The sequence below is a fragment of the Malania oleifera genome, chromosome 12, assembly GCF_029873635.1.
Source record: "Malania oleifera isolate guangnan ecotype guangnan chromosome 12, ASM2987363v1, whole genome shotgun sequence".
NCBI classification, from domain to species: Eukaryota; Viridiplantae; Streptophyta; class Magnoliopsida; order Santalales; family Ximeniaceae; genus Malania; species Malania oleifera.
The window spans coordinates 39,944,085-39,968,422 of record NC_080428.1 but is presented as its reverse complement, the minus strand read 5'-3'; the positions used below and the strand labels follow the sequence as shown (position 1 = coordinate 39,968,422).

At 36.2% G+C, this 24,338-nt stretch overlaps 1 protein-coding gene across 2 annotated transcripts in view; it reads right to left on the bottom strand.

Moving 5' to 3' along the window:
- Positions 1-24,338, bottom strand: part of LOC131144952 (uncharacterized) — a 57,151-nt gene that overhangs the window by 14,601 nt on the left and 18,212 nt on the right. For both annotated transcript variants that reach the window (XM_058093938.1, XM_058093937.1), the window contains exons 3-6: positions 22,607-22,795; positions 22,387-22,478; positions 15,010-15,069; positions 14,845-14,914 (exon numbers count right to left, since the gene is read on the bottom strand). In XM_058093938.1, coding sequence (XP_057949921.1) covers positions 14,845-14,914; positions 15,010-15,069; positions 22,387-22,478; positions 22,607-22,795 — 411 coding nt within the window. The remainder of the gene's footprint in view (positions 1-14,844; positions 14,915-15,009; positions 15,070-22,386; positions 22,479-22,606; positions 22,796-24,338) is intronic.

Sequence of the window (24,338 nt, the reverse complement as noted above, 5' to 3'; positions counted from 1 at the left end):
AAAATTTTAAGTTTGGCGGTGCTTGATAAGTGGCATAAATTAGAATAGTTTATCACTTCTTAACTTTAAACTTTGGCCTAATTTTATTTTATTTTTTCCGATTTTAGGTCTCACTGAGGTCATTTAATTTTTTTGCAGATTTGAAGAAAATAAAGAAGATTTTTACTTGGAAATTAAATTCAGAATTTAAACATGAAGCAAGGCCGTGTACATGAGTCGTGTGCGCGTACGTGAAAGGAGCTCGGCCATGCACCTTGAGCCATGTGCAAAAGAATAGAGGAGAAGAAAAAGCATCTGAACATATCCATGCATGAAGAAGGGCCTCAGGTAGCTGGGCTTTGAAACAATAAGAAAAAAAAGTATAGCTGGACTTTGAAATTGGGAGGCCGTGTACACCTTAAGTCAAAAGAACAAAACCAAAAAGCAATTTTGGAGGAGCAAATAAAGGAGGCCATTGAACCAAAATTTTGAAAAGTCAACAAATGTGTGTGCTAGAGCTAAATTGAAAAAAAAAAAAAGAGGCCAGGTCTTGATGTGACCCTGCCATGCAAAGAAAGTCAGGACGTTGGGTATTGTAAGTGGCTTTAGATGGGAAGATAAATTTGGAAAAGTCAAAATTAATGAGCTGGGTGTGAGATTTATGTGGGCTGGGCATGCATGTGGCCGTGTGGTCCCTTGGAGCAAGCTTGTGCGTGAGTGGGCTTCAACAGGTGAGCTGGAAATTGAATGGCAAAGTGAGAGATGAGTGGGCTTCGAAACTAAAGGCATGCATGTGAACAGTGCCATGCAAGGGAAGGAGGCGGCTAGGGCTTTCAATTAAAATGGCGGGGGACATTTTGGGAAAAAAAGGTTTTGTTTTTGGTTTCTTTGGAAAAAAGGTTTAAGGAGGTTTTTCAAAAGAGACAGCAGGGCTTCTTTTCAGAAAAAAGCTTTGGGGGAAGTGGCGCTTACCAAAAGAGAAACACACACAGGGGCTGGCTGCACAGAAAAGTAAAAATATATATATATAATAATCATTGGAGCAGTTCTTGGGGTTTTCTACGCAGCAAGGGGCAGCAGTTCGTTGTGTTTTCTTGAAGCACGAACGCAGCAGTTCTTGGGGGGTTCTTCGCAACAAGGACCAGCAGGCTTCGGCTGCGCTTTGTGTGATTTTTCTTCCATTCCCATGAGAAAAGAAAATATGGTAAATTTGTTTATGTGAGATTTTATTTTCAGTATGAACTAATTTTCTTATTTTTAGGAAAACGATGTAATCTGGTTTGAAACTATACTTTCTTTTCTATGCTAATCCGAAGTAATTTTCTTCTATGTCTGTCTGATTTGTTCTGAGCTTATTGCTTTTAATTAACTAACCATTAATTAAATGATTTTGATCTTGTGATTTGCTACCGAAAGGGGAAATTATAGGATAGATATTGGATATTTCAGCATAGATAAGTATACAGATTGAAAGACTTGTATGAACCTATGTAGTATTAAAGTCGTAGGTCTTAATGCGTTCTTACTTTATTAATTTACATACTCTTATGTTAAATAATGAACAAGAATAGTTTCCAATTGACTATCGAAAGAGGCTTTTAGATGAATTTGAGATTTGCTAACAAAAAGAAAAAATTAATTCCTATTAGTTAGATTAGTAAAGCATAGTGAGAAACTAGGTGAAATCGATTTCCTAGAAGTTTTCTTTCACATAAAATTTGATACTTGGCAAACAGTTCTATTTTCCTCAGATTTTATTTCAATTTGCACTTACAAAAAAAAATCTTAATTTCTTTTCTAAATAAAGTCAAGATTAGTATAATTTGGGTACTTGGCAAAAGTAAGTCACCAATCCCAGAGGACAATACTCTTCTCATCACTTTACTATAAAACTACGATATTGTGCACTTGCAGTTTTGCACCAATCACAAGGATTGATTTAGACTATTGGATTTTCACTTGGACATCAAGGATCAATGACAGCCCTTGGTTGAGAGTCTCTTACACCTATAAGAATGTGTCTAGGGCACATCCTCTTGGAAATCAGTGTCAATTTTGGTCTGAATGAATCAATTGTATATTCAATTGTGTATTATTTATATACACAAGTCCCTATTTAACATGTACATAGAGAATAAAATATGGAAAAACAGAAGATGACACAACTTGCAGTTGAGATCTGTAGTTTAGCTTCGGTGGGGGGTCTCAATTTATAGCCTCTAGCTTGTGGCAAGATCTCATGGTAGGTGGCCGTCATTCACCAATTGTGGCCATCATTTACACTGCTGGCCATCATTCACCAACTGTGGCCGTCGTTCACATTGTAGGGATTTCTACATTATTTACATCCTAAACAAATTTTGCCAACGCACATGTAGTTGTCAATTACAGCACATGTAGCTATCAATTCTGCTAACATTCCCCCTCAAATTGATGTTGGGCGATCGAGAAGCATCAATTTGGTAAGAATAAACTAATGGCGAGGATGAGAAAGGGCCTTGGTGAAAACATAAGCGGTTTGGTGTTCAGTGGAAATGTGTGGAAGAGTAATTTCCTGATAAGCAAAGGCTTCACGAATGGAATGACAATCCACCTCAATATGTTTGGTGCGTTTATGGAAAACAGGATTGGCAGCAATCTGAATAGCACTTGTATTATCAGCATGAAGAGGAGTAGGAGTCAGCTGCGGAACACAAAGCTCTCCTAACAGCCCTCGAAGCCATAAGATTTCAGAACAAACAGATGACATAGCCCGATATTCTGACTCGGTGGATGACTTCGAGACATGAGCCTGATTCTTACTCTTCCAAGAAATGAGGGCATCACCATGGAACATACACCAACCTGTAATAGAACGACGAGTATCCGCACATCCAACCCAGTTGGCATCACTAAAACCCGTCAACTGTAAAGAATTCCCTGAAGGGAAGAACAAGCAGCGACCCGATGTCCCTTTGAGATATTGACGAAGATGACGGATAGCAGCCAAATGTGATTGGCACGGAGCCTACATAAACTGACTGACCTGTTGAACGGCAAACGAGATATCAGGTCGAGTAATAGTCAAATAATTTAAACTACCCACTAGCTGTCGATACATCGAAGGATCAGATAAAGGATCACCATACTCTTGCTGCATCTATAAATTGACCTCCATAGGTGTAAGAGCCGAATTACGATCTTGAAGGTTGGCTAATGAAAGAAGTTCTTGGGTATACTCATGGTCTTAGATTTCCACGAAATTGTCGAAATTTCCAATTTCTGTCACCCTTGAAATCGAAATGGTAGTCGATTTCTGTCTTGCATAATTTCCGTTGAAATCTCATCGAATCATCCGAAATTTATCAAAATCTCAAAATTTTGGCAAAACTTGTCGAAATTTTAACTATACGATGAAATTCCGTCACAATTCAAATGAGAAATTTAGGAGTGAAGTGAAATTTCTATCCTAATTTATTTTATTGAAACAAAAATTTATTACAAGTGCTTTTGAAATTATATGAAAAAATAAACTTAAAATAACATTTTGTTTAACCATTCATGTCTAAATTATCATTATTTGTATAATAAATAATATTTAAATGATTTATGAATTTCATTTGTATTAACTAAATATGTTTAATGTACATTATCTTACAAATATGTTTGATACACATACAATTTTACAGCTTTTCCACCTCATATAAAACATATATGTATTTAATTTGTAATATATTAGTGCTAAAACTTATATTATTATGTTTGTTAGCCATTTCTCAAGTTTCACAAAGAAATCCATGCTTTACTACTAATTTCCATTATTTTTTCAAATCGAAATTGAAATTTCCTTCGAAATTTCTATACTTTTGGAGCTTCGAAATTTGAGTCGAAATCGAAATTTAAGACCTTGGGTATACTTATGTTGATGTAAGAGTGTACCATTCGGACAATGTTGAACCTCAAGTCCAAGAAAATACTACAGTGGACCAAGATCTTTCATATGAAATGAAGATTTGAGGTGCTGTAAGAGCTACTCAATTACCTGGGGATCAGATCTTGTAATCACAATATCATCGACATACACAAGAAGTATAATGATCACAAGGGCAGTCTTGTGAAAGAAAAGAGAAGAGTCATACTGACTCTGAGTAAAAGTGAAATCCAGTAGAGTAGTACGAAACTTCTCAAACCATGCCCGCGGTACCTGCTTCAAACCATACAGAGCCCGCTTTAAGTGACAAACCTCAACAGAAAAGGAAGGAAACAAGCCAGGAGGAGACATAAATATTTCTTCCTTTAGATCACCATGTAAAAATGCATTCTTCACATCCATCTGGCAAAGTGACCATCCTTTCGAAATAGCAATGGTCATAACAATGCGGACAGTAGTCATTTTGGCCGCGGGAGCGAATGTTTCCACATAATCAAGCCCATACTCTTGCCTATTCCCGAGTGCCACCAGACGAGCTTCATGTCGTTCAATAGAACCATCGGCATGTAGCTTGATAGTGTAGACACATTTGCACCCAATAGGCTTAACTCTAGCAGGAAAAAGGACAATGTCCCAAGTGTGATTGTCCTGAAGAGCCTGAAGTTCGTCCTGCATAGCTTGCCGCCAACACTTATGAGCAGAAACCTGAGAATAAGATGTAGACACAAAGGTATATTAAGAGTGGCCTGAAGAGTAGAAGAAGAAAAACCATACCAATCTGGAGGTCGGGAAACCCTAGTAGACCGATGGGGCGCATACAAGACAAGATTAGGTGGCGGTTCAGAAGAAGGAAGAGGCAGTCATCGCTGATACACAAAATCTAACTTAAAACAAGAAGTAATACTAGACACGTCACCAAAAGGAGGAAGCGAAATAGAGGAAGAAACATGATTAGTACGAAACGGAAAAAAATATTGATTTAAAAAAAAAAATTACATTGCGAGAAATACAAAGCTTGTTAGCATCTGCATCATAACACACAAACCCTTTATGAGAATTACTATAGCCAAGAAAAGCACATTGAACAGTTTGAGCAGCAAGTTTGTGACGTTCAATAGGAGGTAAGTGAACAAAACAAATGCCACCAAAAACATGCAAAGAATTATAATCAGGAAAAACACCAAACAAACGAGAATATGGAGAATCAAGATCGAAGGTAGGAGAAGGCAGACGATTAATCAAATATAAAGTCGTAGATAAGGCTTCTACCCAAAATCTAGAAGGAATAGAAGATTCAATCATCAATGTACGAACAACATCTAAAAGGTGACGATTCTTACGCTCGGCAACGCCATTCTGTTGAGGGGTGGAAGGACATAAACGCTGAGAGAGAATACCCTTATGTTGGAGAAAAGATCTTTCATATGAAAGGACTCTGAGAGATGAGTCTTGAGTTGAGCAAGTAAAGCAGAATCGGAACCAATAATCACAATATCATCAACATAAACCAAAAGAACAACAATACCCATGTCTGATTTCTGAAGAAACAATGAAGTGTCATACTTGCTCTGCTTGAATGAAAATTGTAACAAAGTGGTGCGGAATTTATCAAAACAGACCCTCAGAGCTTGTTTGAGACCATAAAAAGAACGACGAAGCTTACACACATGTGAAGTCAGAGAGAGAAACAAGCCCGGGGGTGGCTTCATATAAATACACTCTTCAAGATCCTCGTAAAGAAAAGCACTCTGGACATCCATCTAATGTAGTGGCCACTCACTGGAAGCCGTAATAGCTAGAATTGTACGAACAGTAATCATCTTAGCCACAGGAGCAAAGGTCTCTTCATAATTGACACCATATTCCTGATTATTTCCAAGTGCCACAAGGCGAGCTTTGTAACGATCTAGACTTCCATCAAATCGGACCTTGACTGAGTAAACCCATTTACAACCTAGAGGAACAATGGTGGGAGGAAAAGGCTCAATGTCCCGGGTGTGATTGGCCTCTAGAGCGGCAATTTATTCCTAGATAGCTTGTCGCCAACAATCATGCTTGGCAGCATGTGAGTAGGAAGTGGGAATATCTAAATTGGACAATGTAGCAGTAAGAGCTGAAACAGAGTTACCAGAACTTTACGAGGGAAACCCATACCTGTACGGGGGTACAATCACTCGAGAAGAGTGACGTATTGAAGGCTCTGGAGGTGCTGGAACTGCTGAATCAGAAGCGTGGTAGGATCAGATATCGGATGAGCTACCGGAAGAGACTGTGGGCGGGGGCGCCACGTATACACAATACCTAGTTTAAAACGAGAACTGACTGGATGAGGATCCGAGAACTGCTCCTCAAAGGACGGGAGAATCACAATAGGAGAGGAGAGTACAGAGGACACGAGAAAGAAATGTTGATTTTCAAAGAAAATAACATTCCAAGAAATGCATGTATGATGTAATGTAGGATCATAGCCGACAAATCCCTTTTGACACACATTGTATCCCAAGAATGCACATCGAACAGATTGAGCAGATAATTTATGTCGCTCATGAGGAGGTAAATGAACAAAACATACACAACCAAAGGTACGGAGGTTATCGTAACTAGGTTGCTTAGCAAATAAATGGAAATTGGGAGACTCCATGAGTAGGACTTGAGAAGGCAAACAATTAATCAAGTAGCAATTTTCAGAGCCTCAACCTAGAACAAGGATGAAATAGAGGATTCCAGCAAGAGAGTACAGACAACATCTAGGGGATGATGATTTTTCCGTTTGGCTACTCCATTCTATTGGGGAGTAGCAGGACATGAACGTTGATGAATGATGCCTTTAGAAGCCAAAAATGTTTGAAACTCAGTAGACACATATTCACCACTAGAATCTGTGCATAATGTATTAATAAAAGCAGAAAATTGATTGTCAACATACACTAAAAACTCAGTGAAAGTACGATAAACCTCAGATTTAGAGCGAAAAAAGTAGACCCAAGTAAATCTGCTATGATCATCAATGAAAGTCACATAGTATTTAAATTTTTCATGTAACCTAGCCGGGCAAGGTCGCCAAACATCACTATGGATAAGCTCAAAACACTGAGAAGCTCTACTAGCATGCAAAGGGAAGGGAAGGGTTTTGCTTTTACCAAGTTTGCAAAAGGAACACTCAAGAGATAAAGAAGAATGTTCTTTATTACCAAGTAAACCAAAGTTCAATACATGAGATAAGATCTGAGTTCCCTGTTACTTCGTCCTGCACAACACAACCATTACCAAAAAAATTAACAGCACAATTGTTATCAACTAATTGACCAACAAAAATAAGATTCGTGAACTTAGAAGAGGCATCTCCAACAGCAGCTATTGGCAAAGAATTGCCATTGGCAATATGAATAGCAAATTGACCAGCGTAGGGCCGAACATGACACAAGGTAGTGGGATTATTCGTCATGTGATTCGAGGCACCCAAGTCAACACACCAAAGATTAGTAGAATTGTTACCTTGGAGCCAAATTGCTGATAATGCCGAAATTAGCATCTATTGCACCATTTCGGGTGTGTAGTAATTCGCTGGAGGAGGTGCAGGAACAGAGAAGTCACCTGAAGAAGAGCCAGAAGTGGCAAATGTCACTATGGGTGGTACAGTAACAGTAGTCTAGAATGCCTGGGCCTGACGATTCTTGTGGGCGGATACGACATTCTTTGATAATGTGACCCTTCTTCTTGCAATAAAAGCAGAATTTCTTGGAACAATTAGCAGCGATATGTCCAAATTCTTTGCAGCAAAAACACTGCAAAGTGCTAGAATGCGTAGGCGGTCCTCGTCTTTGAGCAGCATAAGCCACAGGGATAGACACAGAACTACTATGAGATTGTGCCAGATTAACTTGAGTACTAAGCCGTTGTTCTTCACGAAGTAACTCACCAAAACAAACATCTAGAGAAGGAACAAGAGAGCGATTTAGCAGAGATGAGAGAATTAATCCATACTCGGGGCGGAATTTCATAAGAAACTGATCACGACGACTAGTCTCTTGAAGACGTTGAATAATGGGAAGAGAAGTCACAGGAACATCTGCAATAACCAGATCAGAATATTCATTCCAAAGAGTTAGAAACCCCGAATAATAGTCTTGGATGGAACGATTGTCATGTTGAAACATGGCAATCACATGCTTTAACTAAAAACGACGGGCACCGTTATCTTGATGATATACTGTTTTTAAATAAGTCCACATGGATTGAGCAGTGCGATAAGGTTGCAAGTTGGGAACAATATGTGGCTCAACCGAGCCAAGAAGCCAAGACATAATCCGAGCATCAAGCACAGCCCATGAAGGACAAGCTGCAGACTCCTTGGATGTATCAGGATTGGGTGCACAATCCGTGCCATCAATATGACCCCAAAGATTTTTTCTTTTCAGGAAAAGTTCAAACTGAAAATCCCACGTAGAATAATTGTTGCCTGTAAACTTGGCACACAGAGGTGTGGAGTCCATGCTAAATGATGGAGAAAATCGAGGAAGCCCCCAAAAAAAAAAAAAAAAAAACAAATTGTGCCAAAAGAACAAGACCACCAAAAAATCTAGAAGCCCAAAATAAACAACGCAGGTACAAAGAAAAACCAAGAACAACCTCCCCGCACTAAAAAATTAAATCTTGAACCAAAAAACTGCACTAAAAAGTAAATCTTGAACCAAAAACCTGCTGTGCTGAGAAGATAAGTGACAGAAACAGCAACAGAAAGCTGTTGCCAGCTTGCCAAGAGTCACAAACAGCAACAGAAACTGGAGAAATAAGTGGCAAACCAGAAACCTGCTGTGCCTGCTTGCTGAAAGTCACAAGCCTGCTTGCCGAGAGTCACAAACAGCAACAGAAACTGGAGAAATAAGCGCCAAACCAGAAACCTGCTGTGCCCGCTTGCCGAAAGTCACAAATAGCAACAGAAAACTGTTGCCTGCTTGCCGAGAATCACAAGGATATAAACTGGAAGAATAAATGGCAACCCAGAACCCTGCTATGCCGACAGCCACGCAGCCACAGAAGTACCAAAAGAACAGAGAAAAAAGTCCAGAAGAGAAAACAAAACCCCAACAGCCACGAAACCAAGAAGACAAAAAATCGAAGGGGGAAAAAAAACCTAGCAGTCGGCTGGCTCTGATACCATGTCAAATATTTTGTGAATGGCCAAATGAATTGGCCTTGAGTTTTGTATATTAAATATAGACTTTACAAGAATGCTATACATGGAAAGCAAATAAGATCAAGCATGATTCTAGCCCTATACAAGTAAACTATAATCTGTCAAGCCCTATACATGTAAACTAAATATATGCTAACTATACAAAATAATGAATTGAAATATAATAAAATAAATGTGGGTTGAAGTAAGGAAAGAAATATTTTACTTTGCTGTTTGCTGCTCCGTTGACATTATTGTTTTTAATTTATTTATATTTCCTTTTTATTTATAATAACAATTTTTATTCATTATGCTTAATATAAAATATTTCCAACATACTCAAAGCTTTAGCTTTTAGGTTGAGGGCCAACAATTTATATCAAGCTTTAACACTCCCCCACACATGCAACTTGACAACACGTGGAGGGATGCACACACACACACATGATAGATAACATCCATTATAAAAAATGTATTAATTTTTTTAAACACCACATAATAATTGCGGGCAAGAAGACTAAAACCAAGGACTTCTTGGCATGGTTTAAAATAACGGCTGTTACATAGCACAGCGGTCGTTACATAGCATAACGGCCGTTACATAACGGAAAATTGAGATGCTGAAACCCTTACGGATTAGATGTTGTGGGGGGAGAAAAATTCACAGCTTACGATCCATTACACACTGTCACAGTCCGTTACGGACCATTACGGCAGCCAACACTTCGATTCGACTTTTCTACTTCAAATTCACCCAAATTTCTCACGATTTCCTGCTTTCCCCCTCTCCCAACCACTTTTCCTTGGCAGATCTACCATTACAAAGACTAAAATCAGAAATCGTACCTTTGATTTGTTGTTTGAAGTTGAAGAATAAGAAGGAACCCTTCATTTGTAGTTGGCTAACACTCCCCCTCCATTTCTCCAATTTCTTCACGTTCGAAGGCTAAGATCTCCCCCCTCGAGTAGTTGAACTGTTGAAGGCTTAGATTCCCACCTCCTACCCCCCTTGAGCAGTTGAAGGCTCGAAGCCCTGTCCTAGCCTGTTCAGAAGTCACAGACCAGCCCTGCAGCAGCTCCATGAGTCACTGCCGTCCCTGCAGCAGCTCCATGAGTCGCTGCCATCCCTGCAGCAGCTCCCCTTTTGGTCTTCGAGGGTTCCAGTCTTGGAGTGGACTCTTCGAGATGACTCCTCCAGTGCACTCTCTGTCTCACTCTTAATTCTTGAATCTTCAAGTACCTTTCTGTTTTTTCTCTCTCTTTTGTTTCTTGTTTACTGAAACACTTAAGCAAGTATTTATTTATATATTATATTGTTTATTATATTAGGTTTAACTTTAGTTATTTATAGTTATTCATATATCATATTAGGTTTAGGGATAGGATTTGAGACTTAGGCAATTTAATAATTAAATTAGGCTGAATAAATACCTAAAATCCTAAATTCCTAATTGCTAAGATTTGAGAAATAAATTTAATGGTCTTAATATAAATATATTAAATATAAATAATTAATATTTTTTCTTATTTTATGACTCTTATTTTATTAATAGATGAAATATCTAATATTTTAAAATTTTAATTATTTAAAATTTCAAAGAAATACTACTTATTATTTTTAACCAAAGATTATATTTTATTTTTATGAAATAAATATTGAAAATTAGGACTAATAATAAAGTAAGAGCCATAAAATAAGAAAAAATAGGGATGCAGATTATGAAGACCCTTCACATCGTTCTTTTTGGTGGTGACATGTCCTATGTTGTAAATTTGTAATATTGTATTCATATATTCAACTATTGATACCAATCATTTTTCAAATTCATGTATGTGTATATTGAGTATTGATTTATTTTTAGTAATTTTGTGTCTCTAACTAATTGATTCTTCACTTTAATTACATTTCTACATTTTTTTTACCCATTAAAGCAATGCAAAATAAAAACAAATATGACTTTTTTTTTGTAAATAGTGCACTAAAATTAATATAAAATTCAGATTGCCTATTAACAAACATTTGCAGGTTGAATAAAAGCAGTTAAAATTCATTAAAAAACATGTATTAATGGATTTCATGCTTATTTTTCAATTTTGGTATGGTTGTGCATGCATGAAAAAAACTCACGACCGTTACACCCACTTCTTGTCATGTAACACCCGCATCTCCCATGTCCCGCGACCGTTATGCGACGTTAGCCGCAACCGCGATTTAAAACCATGCCTCCTGGTAACTGATATCGTGTTAGATTACCACTTTACCTAAAAGCTTAAGCTTTTAGGTTGTGGGCTAACAATGTATATCAAGCTTTAACAATATTATATCCAATATTCCTCCTACCATGCCTAAAATTACATTTCATATATTTTGTTTTATTTCAAAGGTGGGCTTTGGATCAATGGTAAGGTTGCTCCTTTGTAACCGGTTGATCATGGATTTAACTCCAACGAAATAACCTCTCTTCATAAAAGTAGGGGTGAGGTTGCGTTGTGACGACCCTCCCCTACCCTTACAAATTAGGGAGTCTTGTGGTTCAAAACGCCTTTTTATTATTATTTTTAAATATTCTGTACCTTTTCTTTTTCCTAAACTTTTTTGTCAATCTTCTTAAAATATATATAGCTTCTATAGTAGATCTTCTAGGAATCAAAACAAATTGATTTTCTGAGACCTCATTCGAACCTTATCTTTATTCAACTACCCTTTCCCATAGTTTCATTATATGTTTTTAAGTCAACACTTTAAACCTAAATTAAGTTGTTTGGTGGTGGGTAACAATGTAAGCTATCCAACACTCCTACTTATGTGCAACCCAATTTGACACATAAAGAGGCAAGTATATCAAAATTTAATAGGTGCACACGCACAAACTTAAGAAAGTGCACCATAATGAACATAATGAGGGGATACAAACACGAACTTAAAAAAGTGCACCATAATGAATAGAACAAGGGAATACAAATAACAATACTTGAACCCAAGACCTCTTGAAACAATAGTTTGATAATGTGTCAATTGTTATGTCATTATAATACCTAAAAGTTTAAGCCATTAAGAAGTGGCCACCACTCTATATCAAGCTACCATACAACTATAATTGGTTGGATCGTCTTTCTAGATTTGGTGATGTGATGAATGTGTAAGCTTGATTTAGTAACAAGCGGCTTAGATTTCTTCCTAAATGGAAACTTATCTGCAATTCATCCTTTGAGCATTTTTCTTTTATTTATCTCCTTGGTTGTGGTAGGGTGAAATTCTTATTTCTTCATTGCATCTTGATTTTGTCATACTAAGGTAATGCATAACTTATGCCTTCCATTGTTCAGGCCCAAACCAAGGTTCATTGGCTTATTTCTCTTTTGAACTTGAGATACTTGTTTAATTGAGATCTTATTGTGCACAAAAAGCAATATAATATCCCCATTTTGAGTGGGATGTTAAGAAGGGATGTTTAAGCTATCTATAAAAGTCTTTGGAAGTTTGTCTCAATCATTTCTCATTTTGTTCTTTCCTCTTTCTTGTTACAAAGTTGGTATTGATAAAGAGATTTGTTTTTTGGGGGATCCTTGAGCTGGAGGTACTTCTTTGTTAGATTTGGATCCTCATCTATTTCAACTTTCTTCTTGGTATAATGCCTCAACTGCCTCCTTTCATTTCCTTGTAGGGTGGCTCTCTTTCTTGACATCTCCATTTCTTTTGGAATCTTAATGAAAGTGAAGTTGACGAACTTATCAATTTGATGAGGATTTTTTATTCTCGTATTCCACATTTGAAAAGAGATGATAACATATGGCTCAGAGATAGTTTTGAAACATTTTCCTCTAAATCATTCCTTTATTGAATCTCCAAACCCCCCCACCCCCACAAAATATAAATAAATAAATAAATAAAAGTGAAGTTTAAGGCTAGGGGTTCTTCATAAGATTACAGCTTTACCTGGAGTTTGGTTCTTAATAGGATCAATACTAATAATTTGTTGTAGGTGAGAAGGACTAATAAAGCTGTCAATTCATATATTTGTGTCATGTTCCTAGCTTCTACCAAACTATTGAACATCTTTTCTTTTCCTGTCAAGTGGCTAGGAAGAGTATGCTATTTATTTGATGCGTGAGGCTTGATTGGTTCCACAAGAAGTGGATAATTCTTTTGACAGTGAAGTTTCGTTTTGGCAAAAGAAATGGGGAATATATTGTGGAAATTGTGTCATGTTTGCTACTTTCTAGACCTTGTCGATGTAAGGAAAGCAAGGATCTTGAAAGTTCTCCATTTTTATTTGAGATAATAGTTGCGTTTTTCACTCCTTTTTGGGCTTTAGCTTCAAGGAAGTTTGGGGTGGGGTGGGGTGGGGTGGGCGTCGTGATTGGGGACTGCTCTTTTATGGTTGACATTGTAACTTCTTTAGGGTCTGTTTGGTATCATTGCTGTTTTCCATTTTCTGTTTCTGTTTCTCCATAATGAAGAAACAAATTATAAAAATGCATTTGTTTATGTGGTCAGTTTTTTGTTTCTATTGCTGGTTTCAGCTATTTGCCAAAAAACTGAAAAACCAGATTTTATGATTTTCAATTGTTTTCGCAACCTGTTGCCAAAAATTTTAATATTCAAAAAAAGTTTTTTTGGATTAAATTATTGATTTTATACACTTAAAAATTAAAACTAAAATTAAATGATCATATGAATTTAAATATAATTAAATAAAAATACATATAAATTTCAAAAAATAATAATAAAGCCAATCACAAAATAGTTTTACTATTTTTCAATTGTCACGTTCAATAAAGTTTTTATTGTAAAATAAAATTTGAAAGTAGAACAATTAAGTAAAATAATTACAATAAATTGTATTTTATTATAGTATTTTTTAAATGTATATTATTTGTACTCTTATTATTTTAGTCATAATTTTATAATATTATTTGGTTAAAAGACAAAAATGAACATTTTTTAATTAAATTTTAAATTTGTATTAGTTTTATAAATATTAACCAAAAAGGTTGGTGATTTTTAGTTTTTAGTTTCTGTTTTTGATTTTTGGTTTTCATTCCTCTAATTTTTGACAGTGATACCAAACAGCCCCTTAAATGGCAAACCCCTTGTCCGCCTAGCTTTTGTATTTTTGTCGTCTTGTTAGTGAATTTTTTTATTTAATCTAAAAGAATGAAATTGATGTGGGTTATCATTATTTTCTTTTGTTTGATGGATTTAGATGATTGCTTCACTTGGTTAGAGAGGTGCTCAATGGTTTTTTTTATTTGGTTCATTGGCAGTCCTTGTGACTCAAAATTTGAAACCTGGCTTTTATATAGAGAAGTTCCTTTCTCTCAATAAATTATATGGCAACATCTTGTTTAAATTAGGTAAAAATTAGTGGGGATTCCTACAACTAGGGATATGTTAGGCTAGATTATTAGATGTAATGTTACCTTGTTAGGGTTCCTATCAGTTGTATGTTTTAAACATGGTGGTTCATCGTGAGTAGGTGTTTTCAAGAATGCCCCAGTTTCAGGATTAAGTTTTAAAAAAAGAAATCCTGAAAATGCTTCCCAAATTTAAAATTTCCTTTCTGAAAAGTTCTCCTAAATATAAAAGAAAAGAAAAGAGGGAATTTTTCTGGGGTCCCCAATGGCAACAGTCCACAATGACAAATAGCAAAAGTGAAGGAGACCCATAAATTATGTATCAGTAATCATTTCAACTCTACAACATGACAGCCATTTGACAAACTGATAATGTTTCTACACTATGAGTGATTCCCTTGTAACAAGGGAAGAAGCATACCTGTGTTGATAACCTTCTGATTTCTTGGTTTAGAATTACACTGAAAAGTTGCAGATCTTCATGATTTCTCCTGTTCAAAGGCAAAGTTATTTTGTTAATAACATAGTACATAAAACCAAAATAGCAAAATCATTTTCGGAGAAAAAATTGTAAAAAATGAAATACCTGTTCATAAATTTCAATTCAATTTCATCCGCCTCGCCAAAAATATGTTTGCGAAATAGTCTAAAATAATAAATTACATAAAAGGAGAAGTGAGTGTAAACAAAATCCTGTAAGATTATCTACTTTTGAAACATAATAATGATAAGATCACAGTTCACACAGGAATGATATTGATCACCATATCTGATTTCCCCATCCTGCTATTTCTTGCATCATAATATCCATGTTTCACAAAATTCAAGGCTAACTTGTTTGTCTTATTCCACCTGGGGCGCATATCCTCTGACAATGTCAATAACGTCCCCTCCTTAACAAGCTTTATTAGCCTTATATCTCCTATTCTCTTCATATCTACAGCATTTTTCCTTTTTAAGTTTTCATCTACAACTATCCCATCCCATTATTTATTTAAGTTTATATCCTATATTTTCAAACTCCCTCAAGTCTAACCCTACCCACACAGTTTCTCTTTAAAATAAGCTACATTTATTCGCCTCCTAATTATCATATTGCTAACTCCATTCTCTTGTATAACCATTTTACTATATTTTGTACAAATAAAGAAACAAGGAGAGAGGTACAAGCATGGAGGATAAGGAATTGTCCACTAATAAAAAAAACATAGACAAGATGATTTGACAAATTTGACACCTGCTGTGTCACAGCTCACAAAGCCAATAGATTCTTGGATACATGAGTTGGACATGATTACAGAATTAAGCTCTCATAAATCTTTGCTCTCTCGGGTCAGCCAATTGCATTGGTCAGTTCGAATTTATCATATCTGGCATACTAGGAATCTTATTTTCCATGAAAATGTTTCTATAAATACTAAATCTATTGTGAAAGAAATTTATTTGATGTAAGGGGCAAGGAGTTGCCTTCCAAAACACCTAGCCCTATTGTTTTCAATGCTAGGTTACTTCTGCTTTAAGGCTAGTTTTTGACTTCTAGTCTGATTTGTTTTATGTATTATCTCCCTTGAGCTTAATGTATACCAGCTTACTTTCTTCAAAAATAAAATAAAATAAAATAAAGTTGGATAAGGTACAAACAAGAAGGATAAGGCATCCTCCACTAAACAAAGAAAATCAGGAAGAAGAAAGGGAACAAAAACAAGAGACAAGCAACTAATGAAGCAAAGCACTCCAAATCACAAAGCATATCAACCAAAGAAACTTCTCTAGTATAGCTATCCATAAGCACCAAAGAGAAGCTAAAAGGACCACCTTACTCCAAAAGGATCAGGGGAAGAAGCAAACCCTTTGAAATTTTAGCATTACCCTCCAGCCAATTGCACAAAATCACTACAAATAATGTACATATCTAAAGAGCATTCCTGTCCTCAACACTACCAAAACCCCTGAAGCAGAGATGCCTACACCCTAAAGAGGATGGCCAATGCCGCTACTCCACAAAGATGCTAAACAAATTCCATTCCCTCAAGAAAAAATACATTCTGAAAACAAATGAGAATTGGTCTCTGCACTCTGATTTTTTATCAGCAAAGAAAATTTATTTGAAAAAAGCTGAGCATCAAGAAGATATCAGTCAAGTAAAGTGAAAACTAAGAAAAACAGTACACAATTCACTGAAGTACATTGAGGAAATCAAGAATACAGAGAAGTCCCTCTCAGGTATCCCACTATGCCAACTAGAGATCATACAAATCCAGTTATACTTGACAGCTTGCAGAGAAGAGCCAGTCCCATCGAAAGTCCATTTTTTCCTTTCTTTCCAAACTGCCTAAAAAATAGCAAAAGGGGAATAAGGGAAAGAACCCTTCCCTTTTGAACTTGTTGGAGCAGATCCCTTTCCAAGCCCAAAACTGGCCCTCAACTGAAGCTGCAATGACCCATTTCCGATTGACCATGGAAATGGCCAAGCTCCAGAGATTACTGGTCCAGAGCAGTGAAGGATGATGTGATCCATAGGATCTGCTTCCTCAAGGCACAGGAAAAACCAATTCCAATGGAGAAGCCTTTTCTTTGGAGGTTGTCAAGCGTGGGGATCTTCCCAAAGCAGCCTCCAAGGTGAAAAAAGCAACCTTGGAGGGGGCTGCTGTTTTCCAAATGAACTTCCAAGGAAAAGAATTGATACACAGCACCAGGAAGCTAAAGTGGTTATAATAATATTTGACTGAAAGTTCCTTCCTTGCTCAGGGACAACATAAATTTATTGGAGGAGGCCTGGCTCTGAACATTGTAAAGGCTGCCGTAAAAATTAATAAAAGTATCAATCTCCCAATCAAAAACATTCAGGGGAATGTTCCAAACAGTCCTATGGTTTGAGTGTTCCTGGTGTTGGTAAAGAAGGGCACTTCTATTGCAGGCAAGCCTGTAAATAGATGGGAATGGGGTGCTAAGCCGGGAGCCACCAGACCAGATTTCATGCCAAAAAAAACACATCTGCCCCATTTCCCATGCTAAAATGAATGTGAGAAAAGAAGGTCTTCTACCCTATTCTGATGAATTTCCAGAAGTGGTTGGGAAGGTTGTCACACTCTAATAGCCTTTAAAAAATGCTTTATTTAGCCACATCCTTAGTAACAATTCATTAATATTAATGCTATTGAGACTGCAATACAACTAAAAGCCTTGACATTGAAAGGAATATTAGCTTTCAAAATAAAAGAATGCAGATGAAACAAAATAATCCAAAAGAATCCAAAGCCCACCATTTGCTATCACTCCCCATAGAGAAACAAAGTGAGAGTTTTTAACCTCATGAATTCTTTACCTGCACTTGTCCAAAGCTGAGCAAGAACTCTTGCCTATTTTTCAGAACATCCAAGTACGAACATAGTACATTACTTCAAGCATGTCAATTAGGTGAAAAAGAAAAAGAAAATTTGTTGACAATAAATATAAAATGCACATGAAGTTGAATTTCCCAAGAAAAAAAAGTTTTACACTTTCCATATTAGTTTGTTAAATAAATTTTTTAACTTCATCCAAAATCACAATTATCAATGTCAGATTACTTTATAATCAACTTTTAAACCAAGCTTCAGATTATACTATTTATCAAAACCTTTGCTGCAACACAAAAGGAATCCACTTGTCTTAAGCTATAATTCTTTTGACTTTTTAGTATTTATTGCACAGTTACTGTTTTTATTATTGCTAATATTACTATTTTTATTAGCAAAGAGAAATTTCATTAAAAAGAGGCATCGTGGGGATGCCACCCAGGTACAAGGAAGCAACAAGAGAGAAACATCCCTTACTGAAGAGTATCAAGAAATCAAGGATTACAAAGGAGTCCCTCCAACATCCCAGAATGCCAGCTAAAGAACATAGCAATCCATTGGTCGATGACAGCTTGAATAAGAGAAAAAGTTCCTTAAAGGTCTCTAGCTCCTTTCTCTCCACACCACCCAAAAAACAGCAAGGGGAATAAGGGAGAGAAATTTTCTTCCTTATCTGTTTTGATCCCTTTCAAGTCCACAGTTCACCTTCCATCGTAGCTGCACAGACCCACTTCTGATTGACCATGGAAATGGCTAAGTTCCACAATTTCTTGGTTCATGAACAATGCAGAAGGACATGATCAACCATTTCTGCCTCCTCCAGGCATAAAAAGCATCTATTGACAAGAGAGAAGCCTTTTTTTTTTTTTAAGATTGTCCATGTAAAGGATCTTCCTAAGAGTTTCTTCCCATGTGAAAAAGGCAAACTTAGTATGAGCTGCCATTTTTCAAATAAGCTTCCTAGGGACGTTGGAGCTGCTTTCAGCCAGGGAGCTAAAGTGTTTGTAGAATGAGCTGAACGTGAAGTTTCCTACCTCAATACTCATTTTGGCTCATCAATATTGGCCTGACACAGTGCACTGAATCTTATGGAGACTCTTGAAAAAATCTATAAGTATGAAGCTCCCAATTGAAAGCATTCCTAATCATGAGAAAATCCCAAACAATCCCTTGACTAGTGAACTCTGTGTGTTGGCTAATGAGGGCATCTTTGTCACAAAAAAGCTTGAATATGGAAGGGAAAGAGAAGCTGAGTTGGGTTTCCCCAAACCAATACCATGCTAGAAGAACACATCTTCTCCATTCCCTACATGAGAGTAGATGAGAGAGAAGAATTCTCCCATCCTCTTCTAATAAATCTCCAAACACTTGTGCTGTCACTACTGCGAGCTTCCTTTGTATCTTTTGGGGTCTAACCATTATGATGGAGATTATACTTGAAAGCAATGACATCCCTCTAGAAATGATTTTTCTTTGTCATTAATCTCCAAAGCCATATCTCCATAAGGGACTTATTAACGATAATAAGGGATATGTGGCCAAAGCCCTGCATTTGGAAAGGTTTCTTAACTGCACCCCATTTAACTGGATGACATTTGAAAACCTGGCTCATGTTCTCCCAAAGGAATACTCTTTGGATACCCTCCATTCTCTTGGCAACCGTATTAGTGATAGGGAAAACAGACATGAAGTAAATTGGGAGATTAGACAGAGTGCTTTTAATGAGGGAGAGTTTGCAGCCTTTTGACCAAAAAATCCTTTTCCAACCGATGAGTTTCTTTTCGACCTGCCATCAATGGGGTCCCTAATACCGTTATCCTTAAACTCAGCTCCTAAAGGGAGGCCAAGATATGTAATAGGGAAGGCTTTGAGCTTCTAGCCAAGGAGACTTGCAAGCAAAGGTCCACGATCACAAGTCCCCATTGGAATGATCTCACTTTGCCTAGATTCACTTTTAAGCCTGAAACTACTTCAAACTCGAGAAGAACGCATCTAAGATAAATAATTGCTCTCGCTCAACCTCACAAAAAAAATGATTGTATCATTTGCAAAAAGTAGATTGGTGATTTTCATAGTCATTATTCCTTCCGATGCCATGTCCCTAGAGTAGGCTGCCTTCATTTGCATTAGTTGTCATAAGACTCGGAACTTCCATGACCATGATAAACAAATGGGGAGAAAGGGGGTCACCTTATCTAAGACCACAAGATGATACGAAGAAATTAATAGGGTGACCATTTAGTAGTACTTAGAAAGATGAGGTAGAGATAATTTTATGGATCCATCTACACCAAAATTCCACAAAACCCGTACTTTTGAGAATGTACACAGAAAATTCCAATTTACATGGTCAAAAGCCTTCTCCATATCCAACTTGCACACAACTTCCGAAATTGCATGTTTGAGCTTAGTCAAGGTCTTAAATTTCAATTTCAACTCAAATTTCGAAGCTCAAAAAGTACGGAAATTTCAATTTCGATTTAAAAATAACAGAAATTAGTAGTAAAGCATGGAATTCTTTGCAAAACTTTAGAAATGGTTAACAAACATAATAATATAAGTTTTAGAACTAATATATTACAAATTAAATACATCTATGTTTTGTATGAGGAAGAAAAGTAGTAAAATAGTATGTGTATCAAACATATTTGTAAGGTAATGCACATTAAACATATTCAATTAATACAAATGAAATTCATAAATCATTCAAATATTTTTTATTATACAAATAATGATAATTTAGACATGAATGGTTAAATAAAATGTTACAGTAAGTTTATTTTTTCATATAATTTCAAAAACACTTGTAATAATCCTTTGTTTCTATAAAATAAATCAAGATAGAAATTTCACTTCACTCCTAAATTTCTCATTTGAATTTTGACAAAATTTCATCGTATAGTTAAAATTTCGACAACTTTTGTTTAAATTTCAAGATTTTAGTAAATTTTGGATGATTTTTTGAGATTTCAACAAAAATTATGCAAGATGGAAATCGAATGCCATTTCGATTTCAAGGGTGACGGAAATCGGAAAATTCAACAATTTCGTGGAAATGACTATGAGCCTAGTTGTAGGGACTTTGGAAAGGATTTTGTGCAAAGAATAACTCTTTTTTTTTTGGATATTTTTCTTTTTGTGAATAGCCAAGATTTAACAAGAGAGGGCCGAAGGACCTGTCTTAGAAAGCTTTTTGCTAAAGAAACTAAACAGAAATGCATTTAGATATAACTGCCTTCTTCATTGAGAGAGCTAGAAATTTATCTCTAGAGGGGCAAAATGGAGTAACTTTCTACACACATATACATCTCCAAACAATTATAGGCTCAAATGTAGTTTTCTACTAGGGGCAACATCTTGGGAAATTTAAATTTTATATTCTTTTTGGCGGGGCTGGGGGGGGGGGGGGGTTGTTGCGCTCCCTCCTAGGCCCCCTTCCCTCCACTACTAGCCTCTCTCAAGTCTTCAATTATACACCTAGAATGTTGAAGCATCACCACACATTATGACACATATTAGCCAAAGCAGTTGCAACTCCGTTCACTCTCTGAACATGTTGTTATACTTGCAGCTCAAAAATCTTTGTAGCAAAACTATATCTAAGTTTGATTTTCACAAAAGTTTCCACTCTACCTTGCAAACAATCAATGATCCCTTAATAATTTCTTTCCATGTAAAAAACTACTGTCACTTTGGAAGAGAGGAATTCAACTAAATAAAAACTATACAATCAAAACACATTAATTTCTATAGCAAGAAGTCAAATTGATTTTTTTTTTTTTTTTTTTTAATAATTCAAGACAAGCTTTCCCTTGAAAATGAGCAAATCTCAGAATTCTCACTGTTGTCCATACATTGCATGTATTGAAAAATGAAGAGATAAGGAAATAAGGGAACAAGGAATGAGATTTACATCTGATCAACCCTCATTCTTATAATTTGTAAAACTACATGGATATTCTTTAGGTAAAGAACTATTAAGCTGTTGGCACATCTTAATCTTCCGTCTATTGGAAACTAGGGAGCAGCTTCTGTGACTGTATAATTGATGAGTAAAGGAACTAATGAAGAGTAAAGAGCAAGGAATGGCCTTCCAAGATTATTCTGTCATATGCAAGGTAAGGCTATGTACTATGAACCCATTGTGGTCCGCCCTTTCCTTGGACCCCATGTACGTGGAAGCTTCATGCACCAGGCTGCCCCTTTTTTTTTGTTAGACTGTTCTTGTCAAATGGCTTAGCTTCTGAGGGGCTGTCTACTAAAGCTCTAAATGGTGAAGAACTTTTCTCAGTGCACCTTACCCTAGAACTTAACCAAGTGTTTGCATGGATTATCTGCCTGTTTCAAGTGTTTTGACTCTTTCCATATCTGCTTCTTGATAAGTGATCTCGCTCATGCTGCCCCAGAAAATTCAAGTTCAAATTGGAATGTTTTGCCAGTCCTAAGTTGCCACCTATAAGTTCAGTTCCTCTCCAACAACAATCACTAAGAGATTTTTTTCCCCATTTTGAATGCATGTAATAACATGCCAATTGCAAGCAAGCATTAACAACAATTGCATCCATGCAATCTGTTTACACTTACATTGTTTGACAAAAATATAAAATAAGAGATGATTTGATTACCTATCATCCCATCGAGAAAGTCGGCTAGCCAAATGTGCTATGAGTTCATGCACTGTCTTTGGTACATTATAACCACCGGCAGAAAGAAGTTCCTGAACCAGAGTACAGCACAAAAATATGAACCAAAAATAAGCAAAATTGGAGCATACATGCAAATTGAGTATTAGATTTGTTGGTACACTGAAAGCTGTCAAAAAGATATTCATCAAGCAGAAACAACCTGAACTTCTATGATACCCAATACATTTATCCTTGATGCAGATCCTTTAACATGCAATGCAGTTATTAGAAAGTTCTGTGCTTGCCAAGATCTAAGTACTATGGGGATGTCATCCTCATCAACATATGGATCACCAACTGATTGCCCTAACAGCTCAAACAATAGACCTCCAGCAACCCTAACTGGAACCTGAATAAATAAATGAAGCATATTCAGTTAGCCAACAAGAATAGACTCAACGAAAGTCCAAAGGCAAATTCATTGTGTCATTCATAAATTAACTGTCTCATTCACTGGATAACTCATTGAAGTATCTGCCACATTATCTGTCATCTAATTAGAGGATGCACAAGAAAAACAAAACAACATTCAAATACTTGCACATACATTGCTCCTATTGTGAAGGATTAGAAAAGAATTGACCATTCATGGATGTCTGGTAAAATAATATATACCAACCTTTATATTTTTCATCAGAATTAACAGCATTTTAATGGAATTGTTGACACAAATACTCCACATAACCATCCTCCTTACACTCGCCACTATTAAATCCATTCGGCTTCCAGAGGTCCACACACTTATATAATATAAGCACAATATTGCAATGAAGTATAGCAATTAAAGAACAGGGCCACCCGGATCCAGCGTCACGTCATTTTAAAGATGCTTAATCATTCAAAGATTGGGCTGTCATATATCATTGAGCATAAAACATAGCAGATGTCATAAATTGGAAGAGAAATTTAACATAAAACATGTCTCTATCAAAGTTGTGCTTTACCCATAATAAACAATCTTTGCAATAATATCATAATATTGATTAGGAAACTAATCCTTGGGATTGTCGTGAAAGTCTTACACCTTGTATTATCAGTTCTCTTGCAAATAAAAACAAGAAATATTCTTTTTTTCAAATCTAAGGAATTTAAAATTTAGATCCCATTAGATCCCATAGAGTTTTTCTTCTCCGCATGGTGACAACAAACTAACTTAGTTCAATTATCAGAAAAAGAATTTCTGAAAAACTAGCAACCAACTTAACCTTGACTAAATGTAATTATTTAATAAAATACTGTAGAGATTTTAGATGTTACTAAGGAGTTGTGGCCATTCCAGATTTTAGTAAGGGTGGCAATATTGGTAATGAAAATATCTAAACCATCAGTGATACGTGGTGCAGCACAACCAACCTCATAATTTAAGATCATATAACTTAAATGGAAATTGATTTTGTTAAAGCTGGAAAGAGATTGTTGGCCCACAACCAAACAGCTTAAGCTTTTAATTAACATGGTAATCCAACATGGTTATCAAAACCATAATTTCCAGGAGGCCTTGGGTTCTAGTCTTGTTGTACACGTTACCTGGGCTTATAGATTGTCAAAAAATCTCATTCCCTGTAATGGATGTTATTTATCATTTGTTTAACTCTCCATGTTCAATCTGTTGCACATGCAGGGAAGTGTTAAAGGTTGATATAAATTGTTGGCCAATAACCTAACAGCTTAAGCTTTTAGGTAATGTGGTAATCCAACAGATTTGATGTGATTTAGTTTTGGGCTATAAGATTGAATTAAAGTAATTAAAGATGAAAGCTGCCATCCTATCATCATCCATAATGACAATGTGAGTCCTAACCGAAACAGATAAAGCAGGCTGCGAAATTGAATCCTCGCGATTAGCATCTTCTCCATTAATTATAACATCTCTAAAAATTTTATTATCACAA